Below are 18,283 nucleotides of genomic sequence, written 5' to 3'. Positions count from 1 at the left end.
GCACAACATACTTTTTGCTGTGTGTGCATGTTTTATGTATGTGTGCTTTCTGCGTTGCCAGTGTAAAGCAGCCTATCAGAGCTTGCTGATTGCCGACCAGCACTGTCGGACCAGGAAGTACCTGCTGTGTGTGGCAGGTGGAGTTCCCTGTGTGTCTCAGATGTGGGTGAGGGACTGCTGCCAGGAGAAGAAGCTGCTCAACTATAGGAACTACCTACTTCCTGCTGGTCTGGGGCCAGAGGGGCACATTGTGGAGTGGTAAGAGCTTGTCTTGTTTGGATATGACTCATTTTCTAATCTAATATAACTTGGGCTTTGTTCACACTGCACAGCATTAAATAAATAGTGTAAATAAGTTAATTCGTACACAGCTGTAGACAGTACTGCCCTTTGTGTATGACTGAACATGTCCTAAATGATGGGAAAAATTGACTGGAAATCTAATCGAATTCAGACTGAATTGCTTTTTCAAAAAAGGCATTATAATTACATTTTAAACCACAACCCTTTGACAGCCCCAGATTATGGTTTCATGAAATGATCATCTCAAACTCAAAATATCATTAAAAACTTTAAAAATCTTTTAAACTCAGTTATAGGGATTCATGGACTTGTTTATTTCTCTGTATTGATCTGGATGTGTAATTGTTTGATTTTCTTTTATCTATTATTGCACTTCTATGTGTATATATTTTGCTTGGAGTGTGAGAAAGGTTTATAAATATATATATATATATTTTTTTAATACATATAGACTCGATTTGGATTGGGTTTGTAAAATTCAGATGCTTTTTTTTTTTTTTTTTTTTTGCTGAATACAACAAAAAAGCATATTTTTTACTGCCTGTCTGAACAAAGCCTTAGGTGCTTTCATTTTCTTTCGTGAATAAATGTTTTCTTGTGTTCTGTCCTCAGGCATCCTCGTTGTAACCCTTTTAAAGCGCTGAAGGTGATGCTGATATCAGAAGATCGTGTGGATTTGTGGACCTCTTTGCTTTCCATGGGTGGTGCAGCAAAAGTTCATCACCATAAAGAAAACGAAGACATGTCTGGTGGGTAACAGTACCTTTAGTTCATTAGCAAACTGTAGAGAGCTTTAAATGTACACTATGTAACTTTTGGCGCACTAGTGGTTAATAGACAAAACTGCATGCATCTCGTGGAAGAGCACTGTAGCTGGACCTACTTCTCTCTGTCTCTGTGTCTCAAGTCACCCAGGTACTACAGGGCTACTCTACATTGGTTGTTGTCCCACCAGGTCTAAAATAGTCTGAATATAGACACTTATTGTAGGCATACCGTAGTGATTCAGGACAAGACAAAAACATGGTTTGAAAGATGGATTCATGATGTACTCGCTCATTGTATTCTTCTTCATCTTAACGTATTTTCTGCTAGTGCAGAGCCTGCTCTTCAGATCATGGCATACCATTTTGCAGGAGCGCACTGTTTGGGTGTAATTTGGCGAACAGTGTACTTGACCATGCAAAATGGCATGCCGTGACCAAAAGAGCAGACTCTGCACCAGCAATGTACTCTCATTATATAAATTGAACAAAAGTTACATAGTGTACCTTTAAGTATGCACAAAAAAGCTGGCGGCAAAGTGATTAGACAAAACACAGAATAACGTGATGTCAATTTTGTCATTTTGTCAACAGACATTTCAAACATGAAACTTGACCTGGCAGTGACGGCATCTGCATGTCCTTCTGAGGAACTGAAACATGTGGCCCCGGACATGCCTGTTGTCTCTCTGGAGTGGCTGATTCAGAGCTTGATCTGTGGAAAGTGCCTCAGCTATGACAGCAATTCTGAATTCTGTCACAACCCATCTACGTAAACCACCGTCCTCTGGTGTCTTCTCACGTGTCTTTTAAATGTCCTCTGTTTTAGTGCATGCATTTTACTGTACATAGTTTTTATTAAATAAAGAAATCGTGATTGTTTCACTTGTCCGTTTTATTTCATAACAGATTACAAAGCACATTGTATTTACAGATTAAGTGTTCACGTTCAAGGAATAGTTTTACTTTTGTAAAATAGCACAGGATAGTTGATAGTGCAGAAAAAGCAGGACACAAGCACTGACATTGACAAGAGCACCTATCGTATATTAATTTAATGTACAAATCAACAAAAGTATTGTAGTAGGCATGTTTTAAGCTGAAATGCACCGTTGTGTGAGGTTTGCTTCTGAGATCTTCAGGCTCCGTTTTATAGCCCAAAACTGTAGGACAACAAAGCAACATGTTACATTTTTGCATTAATCAGCTTACTAAAGCACTACATCACTCATGCCTACCTTCCTAGCGTGCCTCCTGCCTGTGTGTAGTATTTGTTGTAGTCAAGTCGTAACAGCAGTTGTGCCAAGTCAGAGTTTATCTGGTGGTTACGCACGCTGGAAAGAATCTTGAAGAGCAAGAATGACTGACGACTAAATCCCTGTAAAGTAAAAGTACAGTAATGACTATTAAAGCTCATTTCTGCCTGCTTTTACAAACATGCCTTAGAAAAAAAAAAAGAAAAAGAAAAAAAAAACATACTGGTGTGAATCTTGAGACAAAACAATGGCACGGACATATTGTAAGATATGTCAGTGCAAGTTGCTTTCAGTTCAAACAACCCAAACATGCTTTTTAGTCTGGGACTATCTTAAGCCTTGTCTGTAAAACCAGTCATAAAGTCTTGAGTTTGGAAGATTATGAAATTATTCCAAATGCAAGATCGTATTTATGAAAGACCATTTCTGCCACATAAGATGTTGTTTTCGGTAAATTATAATTATGACCTAAGGTTTTTTTTGTCATAATTAATTTTGGCCTTTCAAGTAATAAGATAAAAATGTAAAGTCAAAATTTAGATTTTTAATAATGTCATAAGTGACTTAGTAACTTTTTCACTTAGTATCTTATTTCAACTTTGTGATAATTGACTTTATCTCAATTTTTTTTTTTTGGTCATGATTTACCAAAGCATAACTTTTTTTTTTTTCTTATGTGGCAGAAATTTTCTTCCATCAATACAATCTTGCATTAGGAATAATTTAAAAATCGATTCACAAAAGCTACCTTCACAAGAATATCTAGCTGGGCTGTTCCTCTTTCATCCAGAGGCCCAAGATTCTGACTGACCAGGGAACAAAAGTTGTGACACAGGTCCAGAATTTCATTCAAACAGTGAAAAACCTGGGAGAGAAATAAAATGAATATTTAACCAAAAGCAGAACACAGAATCTGGGATACACAGAGGTTTGTTCTGGACACTCACAGGCTTGAGCAATATGAAAGACTGTGCAAGAAGATTGCTGAGGAAATGGTCATGGGCCAATCGAATGCTCTCAAAGTCTCGTGTGGAGTTGATCTGTTGTAAGAGCTGTGAAAACTGAGACTCCAAAACGTCCACCTAAAGAACAATGCAAGAAAGGCCAAAATAATTCTATTCCATATTAAAACCCAAACAGTATGCAAGATTAGTATGTATAAGTATGATGAAAATATTTGGTGACCAGATATTACACTTTCTCTAAAATGGATCGATTTCAAATAAATGCTGTTCTTTTATAAGCAGCACAAATTTTTTCATCATTGATAAAAATAAGAAATGTTTCTTGAGCAGCAAATCAGTATATTAGAATGATTTCTGAAGGATCATGTGACACTGAAGACTGGAGTAATGATGCTGAAAATTCAGCTTTGCATCACAGGAATAAATTATATTCTGTAATACTATTTCACAACATTAAACATGTTTTACTGTAATTTTGTATATCAAATAAATGCAGCCTAACAGACTTCTTTCAAAAACATTACCTAATTTATCGACCCCAAACCTTTTAACAGTGCATGCATTTTCACATCACCAGCAAAATACTTTTAACAGTGTGTAGGATGCAAATCGGGACACAGCCAAAGAGATGACTGAAGTTGTAACCTGAAGGTAATACTGAAGGTTGTCCACTAGGAAGGCCATATGGTTGCGAAGTCTCCATTTAACTGCATCCGTCTGGTTTGATTTAAGATGTTTTCGCTGCATCTGTAAGGCCCAGCAGTGCTGCAGCTCGGACTGGACACGACGCACACTCAGCAGGTAACGAAACACTACATTATACCTGAAGTGAAGCAAGGGTTAACTGCTGTGGTGTTCATACTGTTGATTAATGGAATAATATTAAATGGCTAATATGAAACAATGGCCTACTTCTCCAACACAGCAGGGGTGAAAAGAATATGTAGGGGCCATTGAACCTTGTAAGCCAATCCCAATGCTGCCCAGCCAGTGGGCGGAGCCTCACGAGGAGAACTCTCCTGTGGAGGAGTGGTGCCCTCTCGATTCCCAGAAGCCTCTGCAAGCACAATTATCCAATGATGTAAAGTATTTGATATGCCAAGACAGGGTTTGGCGAGGGCTAAACATGCTAGTCAGTAGACAATACCTTTGCTTTCTTTCCCTTGGTAGTCAATGGTGAGATGCAGGAGGGGCAAAAGATTGTCATCATCTAGCAGCACTTTATGAGCTGCTTGCTGAAATGCCACATTGACATCTGAAACAAATATAGCATATTCAGAGGAATAATGAAGAGGATGAAAGAATTTAAAGAGGGTGATTTGATTTCATGCTTTTTATGAAAAACATAATACCATGTTCAGTAACGGCAGATGGTGGGGTTTTCAGCATATGTTGAGCAAGGTCAATAAAGACCTGGTACAGTTCACCTCGTCCCAACAAGTAAAAGTCCTTTATGATCTAAAACAACAACAAATCATTCATTGCGAAAGCAAAAGTGCACCAGCAAAAGTGTACCATCAACAAATTTCTCTATTTACCTTAAGCTGCCCCAAAAGATCAGATTCCTCTACCATCAAAGTCCATAAGTGCTGCAAGAAAGACAAACACAATTTCATCTGGGCACCTGCTGATATTTTGGTAGAGCTATTAGTGTGGGTGAATTTCATGAAAATATGCTCATATTTCACCTTGAAAAAAGGTACATTTTGTATACAAGTTTCCATGAGTTTTCCAAGCGTGAAATCACAATGTTAAAATGTCATGAACTAAACCAATCAGCTATGAGGTGAAGCAAAACTGATTTGAAGCAAAGAAGTATTTGAAAATCAGACAGAAATACAAAGGTTCTTGACTGTATACTTAACAGCTTTAGTGAGGGAAAGAACTACAATCCCATGAAGCATTGCAAACAGCATAATCGAATTAAAAACAATGGAGAAATATAAAACTACTCATTTAAAAATTTTGATTTGATATATATATATATATATATATATAGTAGTTTTATATTTCTCCATTTTCTCCTTTTTTTTTTTTTTTTTTTCAAAATATGCATATAAATACAAATATTTAAGTATTTTGAGAGTGTATGAAGGCAGACTCAATCATGTTTCATGGGAGTGGGCGGTGCTAAAGAGCTCTTTTGGCACAATGTTGCTTTTTTCCACTCTGATTTGTGTAATTTTCTGTACAGCATAATGGTAATGTAGTTTTTCACCAGGAATTCTGCTATTACACATGATTATTTTAAAAATAAAAGTAAATACCACCGATTAACAACCTAGTAACAACAGTAGGTCTGTCTTTAAAGCTTTATAAGTTATTGTTAAAAATCAATTCCCCTATGGAGAGAATAAACAGTATTTACTTCCGCAACCCGACTGTAGCACTCTATAAGAATGGGGGGTTCTTATGAAAATAATGTCACAATGTCAAAAATATGAATGGCTTAAAAATAGGCTTCATTTATCTCTTGATTATGGGTTGAATACGACCCAGAGATGTAATAGACATGTTTCGTGGGATTCACCTTTGTATATCAAATTAGTTACTGGACCAACCTCAGCAACTGTGCTCCGAATGCCATCCACAAGATTCTCAAAGTCCACCAGACTAAAGAGAGGTTGCTGTTTGAGTCTGTGGAGCTCTGCTGCAAACATGTCCTCCTGATGCTTCAGTATAGACCCTGAGCAACCACATGAGGGCAGCGTTACGAAACAAACCATCACAAACACACCCGAAAAACAGACGCAAAATTCTCATTCACTCACCAGCTCGGGATGGGCTCTGGTTGTGATTTTCAAACATTTGCACTGACTCCCCAACAAAGAGGATTTTTTCAGCTACTCGAACAGGGATGTATGAGGGAAGCATCTCCACACGCAAGGAGAACTGCTGCAGTGAAGGTGCGAGCATGTTCTCTTCCTCAATCAGTCTCTACAGCAGGACATGAACAGAATGAACAGAAGGCAGAAATTCCAGAAAATGTATAAAATGTTATAATAAATCACAGCCAGTAAAAAACTGCCAAATTTGGAATCATGTACAAGCAGACCCAGTTTGGCTGAAAAAGATTGTTAAATAATGCTAAATAATGTTTTATTATTATTATTATTATTATATTTATTAATTATTTTCCTTTTTTGTAATAGAAATTTTTTTTATATATATATATATATATATATATATATATATATATATATATATATATATATATATATATATATATAAAAATAAAAGTGGTAACACTTTACATAAGGTTCCATTAGTTAACTTTGGTTAATGCATTAACTAACATTTACTAACTATGAGTAATACATTTGTTAGTGTTACGGTCTGTGCCTCGGGTGTGCTTCTCTTTTTGCATGTGATGTCATGACACCTGTTTTAACTCTCTGTCTGAGTGTGTGTTTGTTTAGGTCCGCCCTTGTGCACCTAAGTCTCATTGCCTGCGCTTCTTGATTGAGTATAAATGGCGCTGAAGCGGAGCATGGTAGGGCAGAGGAAATATTCACCAGCAAACAAGCTTTTATTTGCATTCCTTTTTCAAGTTTTTTTGTTGATTTATTGTTAATATTGGTTGCCTCTGTTAAGTTGGAACTTTCAAATATTGTTATTTGTTTTTGGTTCGTTCTTTGTTGTGAAACTATTTAGAATTATTTTCATTTGTTTCTCCGTTATGATACTTGATTTCTTTTGCATTTGTTAATTTTGTTTTTCTAATAAATATTTAAACATCACATTTTGGTTTCATATGTCCTTTTTATGTTGCTTGCACCTTCTTTTGATGAATTTGAATAGGGGATCATAACATACAGTATTTATCTTTGTTAAAGTTAGTTCATTGTTAGTTCATGTTAGCTCAGGTTCATTATAAATAATATGAACAGATACAGCTTTTGATTTTTATTATGTAGTAGTAAATGTTGATATTAAAATAAACTAAAATTAATAAACGTAGTATTCATTGTCATGTTAACTAATATAGTTAACTAATGTTAACAAACGGAACCTTTTTGTAAAGTGTTACTGTAATTTTAAATTAAAATTGAAAATTAAATAATTAAAATAAGTATTTATTAATATTATATCTCAAATTCCAGAAAAGTTGGGACATTTTGTAAAATGCAATAAAATCAAGAATCTATGATTTGTTAATTCTCTTTAACCTTTATTTAACTGAAAAAAAAGTACAAAGAAAAATGTTCAGTGTTTTCACTGACCAAATTAATTGTATTTTTGTAAATATAAATTTTGATTTTGATGGCTGCAACACTCCAAAAAACTTGTTAACCTCTGTGTCACCTTTCCTTTTAATTACACGTTTTAATTGTTTGGGAGTTAGGGATACTAATTGCTGCTGTTTTGCAAGTGGAATTTTATCTCACCTGATAAAAGACAGCTGCTCAACAGTCTGTGGTCATTTTACAAAATGCCTGCTTTTTTGTAATTATGGTTGTAATTTATTTAATATGAAATATTAAATAGTAATATGTGACCCGTGCTGGCAAAATGAGTCGCAATGAGCAAATTTTCAAAAATGAGTTATTGATATTATATATATATATATATATATATATATATATATTTTTTTTCAACTTTTCCCATGATTCCACAATTGTTTGATTAACATTAATGAAACAGACAGCCTATATATTAAGACCTACTGTAGCAAACGGATCTAATATAATGTTACACATCAGATGTTTTCCCCCCAACAGTTAACCAAACATAAACAGATAATGTTTGCATGAATACTCGCCAAGACAGATTTTTTTGAAATAATGTAATTCTGTGTATATATGTATAATCGGGATTGCGCGCTGTCTGAGGCGTCTTTGTGCACGCTCTTCGGATCTGTCAGTCAGAGCGAGTAAGATCGTTTTGTTTACGTCAGCATGAGTTTGAAAATTTACATTTCATTGGTTCAGGCTCATGCTATCGAGAATTCGCTATGAATATTCACAAAGTTGGAATGCTGCGCTTTACAACGATACCAAACTTGTGCTGAGGGGAAGCGCCAGTTGTCGAGAAGCGAGCAGAGAAAAACAGCATTTTTCATGGTCAAAGGAAAGGTACTCCTCTCAGAAAACGTACAAATAAAGATACTTTTAGATGTTTAATTGCTATTTGGAGCATTGGGATCGCTAGGCGAGGGCTTAATGAACTCATTTTTGTGAAAACCTCAAATTTGACCAAAATTGACATTTTTCACTTGTTTTGCCTGTAGCTCGTAATTAGCGCATTCCGACTCATGTCGCCAGGACGGGTCACACACATATATATATATATATATATATATATATATATATACACATTGCTAAGATAAAAACTGATCAGTAGATGTTTTGCTAGGCCACCCCATCAAGTATTTCATACATTTTTAGGCCTTGAAAACTGGAGTTGGATTATGGCTGTATAATTTTCCATCTTTTTTGTGTGTAAAAAATATTTCTGTAAAGAAAACTTTTACATGACATTATATATTTAAATTAATAAAAACGATAAAAAATAAATACAAATATTATTTCGAAAAGAATTTATTGTTTGTGGTGCGGCCATTGAAAATATTCTCAGGGCAAGTAAAAAAAAAAAAAAAAAAAAAAAAAAACTGAACTATTGGGCTAAAAAAAAATTGTTGAGCCCTGGACCTCCTTGCGTACATCTATATGGAAGTTTACATTTGTGACCCTGGACCACAAAACCAGTCATAAGTAGCAGGGTATATTTTTAGCAATAGCCAACAATACATTGTAAATTATCAATTTTTCTTTTATGCCAAAAATCATTAGGATGTTAAGTAAAGATCATGTTCCATGAAGATATTTTGTGAATTTCCTACCGTAAATATATCAAAAATGTATTTTTGTGAGTGGTGTCTTGTGAGTTTTGTGAGAAGTCCTTGCTAAGGACTTCATTTGGACAACTTTAAAGGCGATTTTCTCAATATTTAGATTTTTTTGCACCCTCAGATTCCAGATTTTCAAATAGTTTTATCTCAGCCAAATATTGTCCTTTCAGATGATATATAAATCTCAATTTCAAAAAATGTACCCTTATGACTGGTTTTGTGGTCCAGGGTCACATTTAGAGGCTAAGAAATCAGACACATGACCCAGCCTGAATCACATAATCTCAGGAAGTGCTGTTCAGGTATTTAATTGCTCACCAAATCCTGCAGCTCACGGAGCTGTTTTCCACTCAGCCCTCCGATACCCAGGTCCTCCTCTTCTTCCTCCTGTGCAGCTGTGGCTCCGCCAGCACTGGGGCCCTGCTTGACAAAAAACTCCTCACTCTGATCCAGCAGCAACCCGTGCAGCATCCACGCAGCCAGCTGCTTATACATCACGCCATGGCACACTGCAAGAATCCTGCAAAACAGACACTACCATTAGAGGAGTAAAAATAGAATTCTCTGTCTTACGTTCAAACGCCACGTGCATTAGGGGTTTTTAGCAGGGTTTTTGAGAGCTTACTTCTCTAAGGCCATCCTGACAGGAGGCAGTCCTCCACAGCTGTGCTTGTACACAGTCTCTAGGATCTGGCAGCCATGAATCTGTTGAAACAAGAAGAAAGTTTCAGAAGGTTATTATTTTCAACCATGCACTCTTCTAATCATTTACACAAACAGGTGGCACCCATCAAGTTACCAACCTTCTGAGACTTCATGGTCTCCACAACAACCATCACAGATGGGAAGAGAAGCTGAAACTGAACAACAGAATAAACTGAAAGTTAGACATATACTCAGTGTCCATATTACAAATCTGGGACTTATTTTGATTTAATTTAAATCTATTATTTTTTAAAATAATGTAAAATATACTGGTCAAAGGTTTGGGGTTAGGTAGATTTTTAAAATATCTTATGCTCACAAAAACTACTTTTATTTGATCAAAAATACAATAAAAATAGTAATCTTGTGAAATATTATTACTTTGATGGCAAAGTTGAATTTTCAGCATCATTACTCCAGTCTTCAGTGTGACATGATCCTTTAGAAATCATTCTAATATGCTGATTTGCTGCTCAAGAAACATTTCCTATTATCATCAATGATGAAAATAGTTTTGTTTAATATTTTTGTGGAAACCGTGATACATTTTTCCCAGGATTTTTGATTCAAACTAACAGCATTTATTTGAAACAGATTTTTTTTGTAACATTATAAATGTCTACAGTCACTTATGATTAATGTAAAAGTATGGATTTAAAGTATTAATTTCTTTAAATACTAGTATATAAAAAAAAAAATCTTACTGACCCCAAACTTTTGAAATGTAGTATAAGATAATTCCACATATTTCAGGCGATGGGGTCTACAGGTAAATATTCAAGTTTTCTCTTTACCTGTTCCAGCATGTAGTTTACATGAGAAATAGAGAGGTGTGGATCACCAAGAAACTGCAGGAAAAATTAAAAAATTGTTTAATATTATCTGCAAACAGCCATAAAAGCACCATAAGGACTTCAAATGTAAACTCCAAATATGCAACCTCTTTTTCAAGGTCCAGTAAAGCCTGTCGATAGGGCTGCAGCATAGAGTTCAGCCCAGTGCAGAACGCACGCAGATAAATGCCATGAAGCCCAGACTGACTCGGCTGGCTCGAGTAGTGCTCCTGTGAAACATGGAGAAGAAATCACACTTCAGTCTTGATCTGATCAAGTCAAACACAAAATGAATGCATATGCTCTGATTACCTGTTGGTGGACATGACCCGTGTGTTGCTCTATGAATTCTGTAAAGCGCACGTAGTCAGTGCCCATTTTACAGAGCCGATTGAGGACACTGGTTTCACTGGGGTGGAGGAATGGAAGGTCCTGGGACACCTGTGATCAACAACACTTGATGCATCTTATTTTATACTGGCATACCAACAGAGTGCTGTTTTTATGGACATGGTATTTTTGAAGTGCTTTAGAATGCCATGGTATTACCATGTTTTGGGCATGCACCATGGTAATACCTTTTTATGGAGTATTTTATCATGGTATTCTGTGAAGTACCATGTAAACGCAATGCCACATTAAGGGATAATTTTATAAATGTATTCATAAATGTGAAACAAAAACTACTGGCGTGTTAATTAAAAAATATTTTCCTGTTTCCGTACAGCTATGATGCAATTTATCCATTCTGTAACAGAGATATTATTAGCTGCATCACTGACGGAATACTGCATAAAATACCTGCAATCCATTCCGTTTATTCCAAGTGAATATGGTCCCAGGATATCCACTGAGAGCCAGAAGCAACTCATGGATCATTTTACCGACGCTGCTAGTCAGAAAGCTTATCCAAATAAAACACACGATAATAAAAATACAGGTTGTACGTTCTCATCATTAATATTTTTGCACCGCCAAAACACCCGTCGCATGTTGATGACGCAGATCTCGATCGCGACAGGGGAAGTGCTCAGCCAGCTGCTCTACAATTACATTTAACATAACAGTTTTACTACATACAGCTGATGAGGACTCAAACTCATCTGCGGAGAATATATTTAGAGGTAAACAGTGCTTATTTTCTCTTAATAATCTTTTTTTGTGTGTTTTGCTATTTCATTATTTTTCATATATATGATTGGCTGTATAGCGACTGCTTGGACTCATGAAATGAAATTGAAGTTGAGATTGGAGTCATGTAAATCCCCACAGGGTGAGCAAAGTGGTCATTTAAATGCATTACTAAAATGCTTTGGTAATTATATCGTGATAACTTGATAAATAATAATTTGTGCAATCACGTATGAAAACAAGCCTTAAACTACTGTTGACTTAACACTAAGCATTCTTACCTAAATAAATATACATACTGATGTTTATGTATGAGCTGTCCTGTCTGCAGATTTAGATATCTTGCCAACCACTGATAAACTGTTTGTTTGTCTGTCGCTGGGAAACATGTCTAGAATCTCAGCCCTCAAGCCTGAAACTGTGTGGGACACTTGCTTTTTATGAACTTCTCAAACTAACTTTTGATTGTTTTGCATGTTTTCAGTGATGGCGGCGGGGAGAGGAGCAGATATCGTCTCTGAGTTCCTCAGTCAGAATCCACACCTGGTGAACTGGGTGGAATCTTTAAGAGGACACTGTGAGACAAATAAACAATGGCATGCTAGGAGAGAGTTTGTCCTGCGCAATATGGAGGCCTTTCCTACAATCCAACCTGGGACCCCAAGTCCTAGTTTAGACAGACTACTGTCTCTGTCTATGGTTTGGGCCAACCACGTGTTTTTGGGCTGTCGGTAATTGTCATTTTATCATGGACTTTGTTCATTTGTGGTTGTTTTTTTGTTTTCATTAACTTAATGCATTTCGTATAACTTAAGTTCTAAATGGGTCAGTGACTTTTATCTAATTTTGTCAGATTTATTCATGTATTCTGAAATATGCTACCCAAAAGTTTGGGTTCAGAAAGGCTATTTATTTATTTATTTATTTATGTTTTTATTTAAAGAAATTAATACTTTTATTCCGCAAAGATGCATTAAAATTCTTAAAAAGTGACACTGTAAAGACCTTTATAATGGCAAAAAAGATTTCTATTTCAAATAAATGCTATTCTTTTGAAATTTATATTCATTAAAGAATCCTGAACTTTTTTTTCATGTTTTTTCAGAAAAATATTAAGCAGCACAACCATTTTCAACATTGATAATAATAGGAAATAAGAAGTAATGGCTACTGGAAATTCAACTTTGCCATCACTGGAATAAATTGCATTTTAGAATATATTAAAATAGAAATTTATTTTAAATGTATTATTCATTTATTTAAATTTAATATTTCATAAAATTTTTACTGTATTTTTGATCAAATAAATGCAGCTTTGGTTTAAAAAATCATTTTTTACCCCAAACTTCTGAACAGTAGTGTACAATAAAATGTCTTTATATAAAATGTCTTTAAAAGCACCTCTTCTGTGATAAGCATGTTTTACCTTTCTGTATTAAAATTCATTTTAAAGTTTTTTTGGGGGACATAAAATAGAAAATGTGAAGGTGAAAGAACTGTCCTGATATCGTAATGAAGATTAAAATAACATTCTTGAAAATAAAGAATAGTCTGACATAATCTTTTATTATTATCTAAAAAAAAATTAGTGGAGCATTTTTGTTATTAGTATTAATAATATTTGAAAAATGCCCGCCAAACGAAAGTCATGTCACACTTCTAATACATTTCTAATAACTTGTCACACGTGTTTTAAACTTGATTTTTAAAAGATTCCTTTTCCTCTTTTTATTGAGAGCTCTATTATTTGTCATTGACCCTAATGCAGATATCCACAGCCTGTAATGGACAAAGTAAATGAAATGGCAGAAGGAATCACTGTGATTGAGGCCCCTGAGCGAAAGACCAGAGATGAAATCATGGGAAAAACAAAAAGACCTGCAGTTTCAGGTAAATGGACTGTCTTTAATGTGTATCATTGAATTAATATCAAATCCTCAATTAATGAGGAGCCAATATAATCAGTTAGAAATTATTGTCCTATTTTATATTAGGTGTCTTTAACTACTGTGTACCAACATTTAAACATTTAATCATTTGATACAATGCACTTATTGTGTACAGACATGTTTTTACATCGTACTTTTATTTTAAACAATACCTGCATGTAGTTACAGCTGTAATTAATTTCTGTAATTACATTTATAATTACACTATTGAGCCTACCCTTAACCCACCCTTAAACCTACCTCTAAACCGGTACCTAACCTTACCCGTATCCCACCTCAATAGCAGCAAAAGTGTTTTGCAATACAACATAAACACAATAAGTACATTGTACTTTTTTCTTTTTTGATGCAAGTACATAGTAGTTAAGGACACCTAATATAAAGTGTGACCCATATTATAAATACCTCGGTACAGTGCTTGACCATGAGCTTAAATGGGACATGCTGACCGATTATATAAGTATGAAGACACAACAGAGTATTCTTAAAGAAATTACCTTCCTTTAATCCTTTAATGTCCACAACAGAATGCTTCTGATGTTTTATGGTGCTTTTATTGAAAGTGTCATGGCATTCTGTATTATTTAATGGTATGGTAATGCTACCGAAGTACAGAAGAAATCAGTAATGATAGTGGTAACAATGGCAAGTAAATTGCTAGGGACTACGTCACCTAGTATAGATGGTATTTATAAAGAGTGATTGTTAAATAAGGCAAACAATATTGTGAGTGATAAGAGGCATACTCTGGCCGTGCGTGCGTGTGTGTTTTTTATGGGGGCAAATAAAAACTAACTAATGTACATTAACCTTCAAAGGTTTGGAGTCATAAGTTGTTTTTTTTAAAAGAAGTCTCTTCTGCTCACCAAGACTGCATTTGCCTAACCAAAAATACAGTAAAAATCATAATATTGTGAAATATTATTACAATTTTAAAAATAACAGTTTTCTATTTGAATATACAGTATCTCACAGAAGTAAGTACACCCCTCACATTTTTGTAAATATTTTATTATATCTTTTCATGTGACAACACTGAAGAAATGACACTTTGCTACAATGTAAAGTAGTGAGTGTACAGCTTGTATAACAGTGTAAATTTGCTGTCCCCTCAAAATAACTCAACACACAGCCATTAATGTCTAAACTGCTGGCCACAAAAGTGAGTACACCCCTAAGTAAAAATGTCCAAATTGGGCCCAAAGTGTCAATATTTTGTGTGGCCACCATTATTTTCCAGCACTGCCTTAACCCTCTTGGGCATGGAGTTCACCAGAGCTTCACAGGTTGCCACTGGAGTCCTCTTCCACTCCTCCATGACGACATCACGGAGCTGGTGGATGTTAGAGACCTTGCGCTCCTTCACCTTCTGTTTGAGGATGCCCCACAGATGCTCAATAGGGTTTAGGTACCCTCAGCTTCTTTAGCAAGTCAGTGGTCATCTTGGAGGTGTGTTTGGGGTTGTTATCATGTTGGAATACTGCCCTGCGGCCCAGTCTCCGAAGGGAGGGGATCATACTCTGCTTCAGTATGTCACAGTACATGTTGGCATTCATGGTTCCCTCAATGAACTGTAGCTCCCCAGTGCCGGCAGCACTCATGCAGCCCCAGACCATGACACTCCCACCACTATGCTTGACTGTAGGCAAGACACACTTGTCTTTGTACTCCTCACCTGGTTGCCGCCACACACGCTTGACACCATCTGAACCAAATAAGTTTATCTTGGTCTCATCAGACCAGAGGACATGGTTCCAGTAATGTCCTTAGTCTGCTTGTCTTCAGCAAACTGTTTGCGGGCTTTCTTGTGCATCATCTTTAGAAGAAGCTTCCTTCTGGGACGACAGTCATGCAGACCAATTTGATGCAGTGTGCGGTGTATGGTCTGAGCACTGACAGGCTGACCCCCCTCCCCTTCAACCTCTGCAGCAATGCTGGCAGCACTCATACGTCTATTTCCCAAACACAACCTCTGGATATGACGCTGAGCACATGCACTCAACTTTTTTGGTCGACCATGGCGAGGCCTGTTCTGAGTGGAACCTGACCTGTTAAACCGCTGTATGGTCTTGGCCACCAAGCTGCAGCTCAGTTTCAGGGTCTTGGCAATCTTCTTATAGCCTACGCCATCTTTATGTAGAGCAACAATTATTTTTTCCAGATCCTCAGAGAGTTCTTTGCCATGAGGTGCCATGTTGAACTTCCAGTGACCAGTATGTGAGAGTGAGAGCGATAACACCAAATTTAACACACCTGCTCCCCATTCACACCTGAGACCTTGTAACACTAACGAGTCACATGACACCGGGGAGAGAAAATGGCTAATTGGGCCCAATTTGGACATTTTCACTTAGGGGTGTACTCACTTTTGTGGCCAGCGGTTTAGACATTAATGGCTGTGTGTTGAGTTATTTTGAGGGGACAGCAAATTTACATTGTTATACAAGCTGTACACTCACTACTTTACTTTGTAGTAAAGTGTAATTTCTTCAGTGTTGTCACATGAAAAGATATAATAAAATATTTACAAAAATGTGAGGGGTGTACTCACTTCTGTGAGATACTGTATGTTAACATGTAATATATTTCTGTGATCAAAGCTGAATTACTCCAGTCTTCAGTGTCACATGATCCTTCAGAAATCTAATCTAAATTCTAATGTGCTGATTTGCTGCTCAAGAAACATTTACTAGTATTATCAATGTTGAAAACTGTTGTGCTGCTTAATATTTTTTGTGGAAAATGTTTATCTGGATTTTTCGATGAATAGAAAGTTCAAAAGATCAACATTTATTTGAAACAGAAGTATTTTGTAACATTATAAATGTCTTTGTTGGCACTTTTGATCAATTTAATGTGTCCTTGCTGAATAAAAGTATTACTTTCTTTAAAAAAATTGAAATCTTACTGAGCACAAACTTTTGAACAGTAGTATAATAGCTGAGCTTTTTTTCTGTATTTTGCAGCACTGGATGCTGATTACCAGGGTAAGAAGGCTAAACCTAATGAGACAGATGTTAAAGCTCATGCGAAGAGTGTTGGGCGTCCAGCTGCCAGTACTCTGAAATCAGGCCCTCCACCAGGGGCTCCCGCAGAACACCAGCCCTTTTTTAATCGACTCTACAAGGCAGTTGCTTGGAAGCTTGTGTCTGCTGGCGGCTTTGGCCCCAACCTGGAACACTTCGAAATCTTGCGCAGTTGTGTGGAGTCATGCAAGGCCAGTCTAAGCTGTGTGTTCGTACCTCTCAAAGACATTCCTGACCTGCCTGTGGTACGTACCCAAAAAGAAGGCCAGGTGTGTGAACTGCGCTGCCGCAATGTCTACATTGGTACGGGCTACGGGCGTGATGATTGCGCCGCCAGGGCAATGGCCTCTAAAGAAGCACTCAAAGTTTTTCAAGGGCATAAAGTGACAGTGAAAGTTTGCCGCCGCAGGTTTCGAGGACGAGACGTCGACGATTTGGTTCTGTTGGATGAACAGTCCAGGAGCCAAGTTTTCCCTCCAGCTCTCAGCTATCCTTTTCAGGAAGATCAGTAGAGCTCCATTCTGCCACAGTGATATAAAAGATATAAAGCCGTGAAGACGTTCCTCGCTGCCGTTCCAAAGATTTTCATTTGTTCGGTTTTCAGTTATGGTCATTCAGAAGGACCGGTAGGTTTATTTAGTTGTTTGTAAAAGGTATCTAAAAAACGAGTGCCAGTCAGTTTTGTGGCTTGTGAAAGGCTTACTCTTTTGCTTTAGAGTCTTGTTTATGGTTTGTGGTTGTGAAGTTGAGATGATTTAGATTTTCATGTTTTTGAACATTCATAACTGCAGTTGTAGATCTGTCTGACCTATGAAATATGTTGGCAGTTTAAAAAGCTGCTATTTTAATTAGTAAAAATGTCAATAACTTTTGTTTTATTTATTTCTGAAACATTACATTGAGGATATACAGTTTGCAGTTGACAGTGATTGGATTTGTCCATGTCCAATATTCAAAAGAATAATATTAAAATAAAAGAATAAATCCTGAATTAATTCATGAATGTTAACAACATTTGAACAGTCGATGGTTAAACTGATTTAAGATCGTTAAAACAATAATAAAAAATCTTATTGTTAGCTTGATATCTAGATTTCGTGACACTATATTTTCCCCCTGCTTCACATGTATATTGGACAATTTTTATTTATTAAACATTTTAACCACTTTCTTGGTCATACACTGTGACAAAGTATGGTAACGTTGTTGCTGTTGTTGTGGACCTTTGGGCAGATTTTTTGAATGTCAAATAAAAACCGCCATGTTGAATGTTGAAGGCTTGTTGAAGCAGAATTATCAATAAAGTGTAAATGTTTGGTTTAATGTATCTTAGTCTCATAAACTAGTAAGTATACTTGAGGTTTAACTGGGGTCCAGTGTTCATACTGGGGTTCATATGTTCCTTCTATCCCTCTGTTTTTTGTTTTGTAGTGACATTTTAAAAATAAAAATTCTTAGTGCTCACTATCTTATCAAAATAAAATTCATTATGGCTCCAAG

At 36.2% G+C, this 18,283-nt stretch overlaps 3 protein-coding genes across 6 annotated transcripts in view; 2 read left to right on the top strand and 1 right to left on the bottom strand.

Annotated features, from left to right (window-relative positions):
* The window catches only part of tp53bp1 (tumor protein p53 binding protein, 1), a 22,317-nt gene extending 20,368 nt beyond the window's left edge, over nt 1-1,949 (top strand). For all 3 annotated transcript variants that reach the window (XM_051899344.1, XM_051899345.1, XM_051899343.1), the window contains 3 exons: nt 62-258; nt 916-1,052; nt 1,662-1,949. In XM_051899344.1, the coding sequence (XP_051755304.1) occupies nt 62-258; nt 916-1,052; nt 1,662-1,843 (516 nt within the window). In that variant the 3' untranslated portion in view covers nt 1,844-1,949. The remainder of the gene's footprint in view (nt 1-61; nt 259-915; nt 1,053-1,661) is intronic.
* On the bottom strand, nt 1,945-11,666 carry tubgcp4 (tubulin, gamma complex associated protein 4). Its single transcript, XM_051899346.1, has 18 exons — nt 11,479-11,666; nt 10,990-11,118; nt 10,785-10,907; nt 10,639-10,692; nt 9,943-9,999; nt 9,765-9,844; nt 9,458-9,659; nt 6,060-6,225; nt 5,850-5,974; nt 4,827-4,877; nt 4,641-4,746; nt 4,436-4,543; nt 4,201-4,345; nt 3,934-4,111; nt 3,271-3,405; nt 3,072-3,188; nt 2,306-2,445; nt 1,945-2,230 (listed from the first exon to the last, which is right to left on the bottom strand). Exons 1-18 carry the CDS (start codon nt 11,554-11,556, stop codon nt 2,218-2,220), a joined length of 2,007 nt encoding a protein of 668 aa, XP_051755306.1. The 5' UTR covers nt 11,557-11,666; the 3' UTR covers nt 1,945-2,217.
* cdkn2aip (CDKN2A interacting protein) lies at nt 11,654-18,283 on the top strand. 2 transcript variants are annotated; one of them, XM_051899347.1, is made up of 5 exons: nt 11,665-11,801; nt 11,888-11,950; nt 12,293-12,539; nt 13,577-13,698; nt 16,724-18,283. In XM_051899347.1, exons 2-5 carry the CDS (start codon nt 11,908-11,910, stop codon nt 17,293-17,295), a joined length of 984 nt encoding a protein of 327 aa, XP_051755307.1. In that variant the 5' UTR covers nt 11,665-11,801; nt 11,888-11,907; the 3' UTR covers nt 17,296-18,283. The 2 variants fall into 2 exon arrangements, with proteins under 2 accessions (XP_051755308.1, XP_051755307.1); XM_051899348.1 differs by lacking the exon at nt 11,888-11,950 and having other exon boundaries at nt 11,654-11,801.

Source organism: Ctenopharyngodon idella, chromosome 7 (genome assembly GCF_019924925.1).
Source record: "Ctenopharyngodon idella isolate HZGC_01 chromosome 7, HZGC01, whole genome shotgun sequence".
In the NCBI taxonomy this organism is placed as follows: Eukaryota; Metazoa; Chordata; class Actinopteri; order Cypriniformes; family Xenocyprididae; genus Ctenopharyngodon; species Ctenopharyngodon idella.
This window is presented reverse-complemented; position numbering and strand designations above follow the sequence as displayed.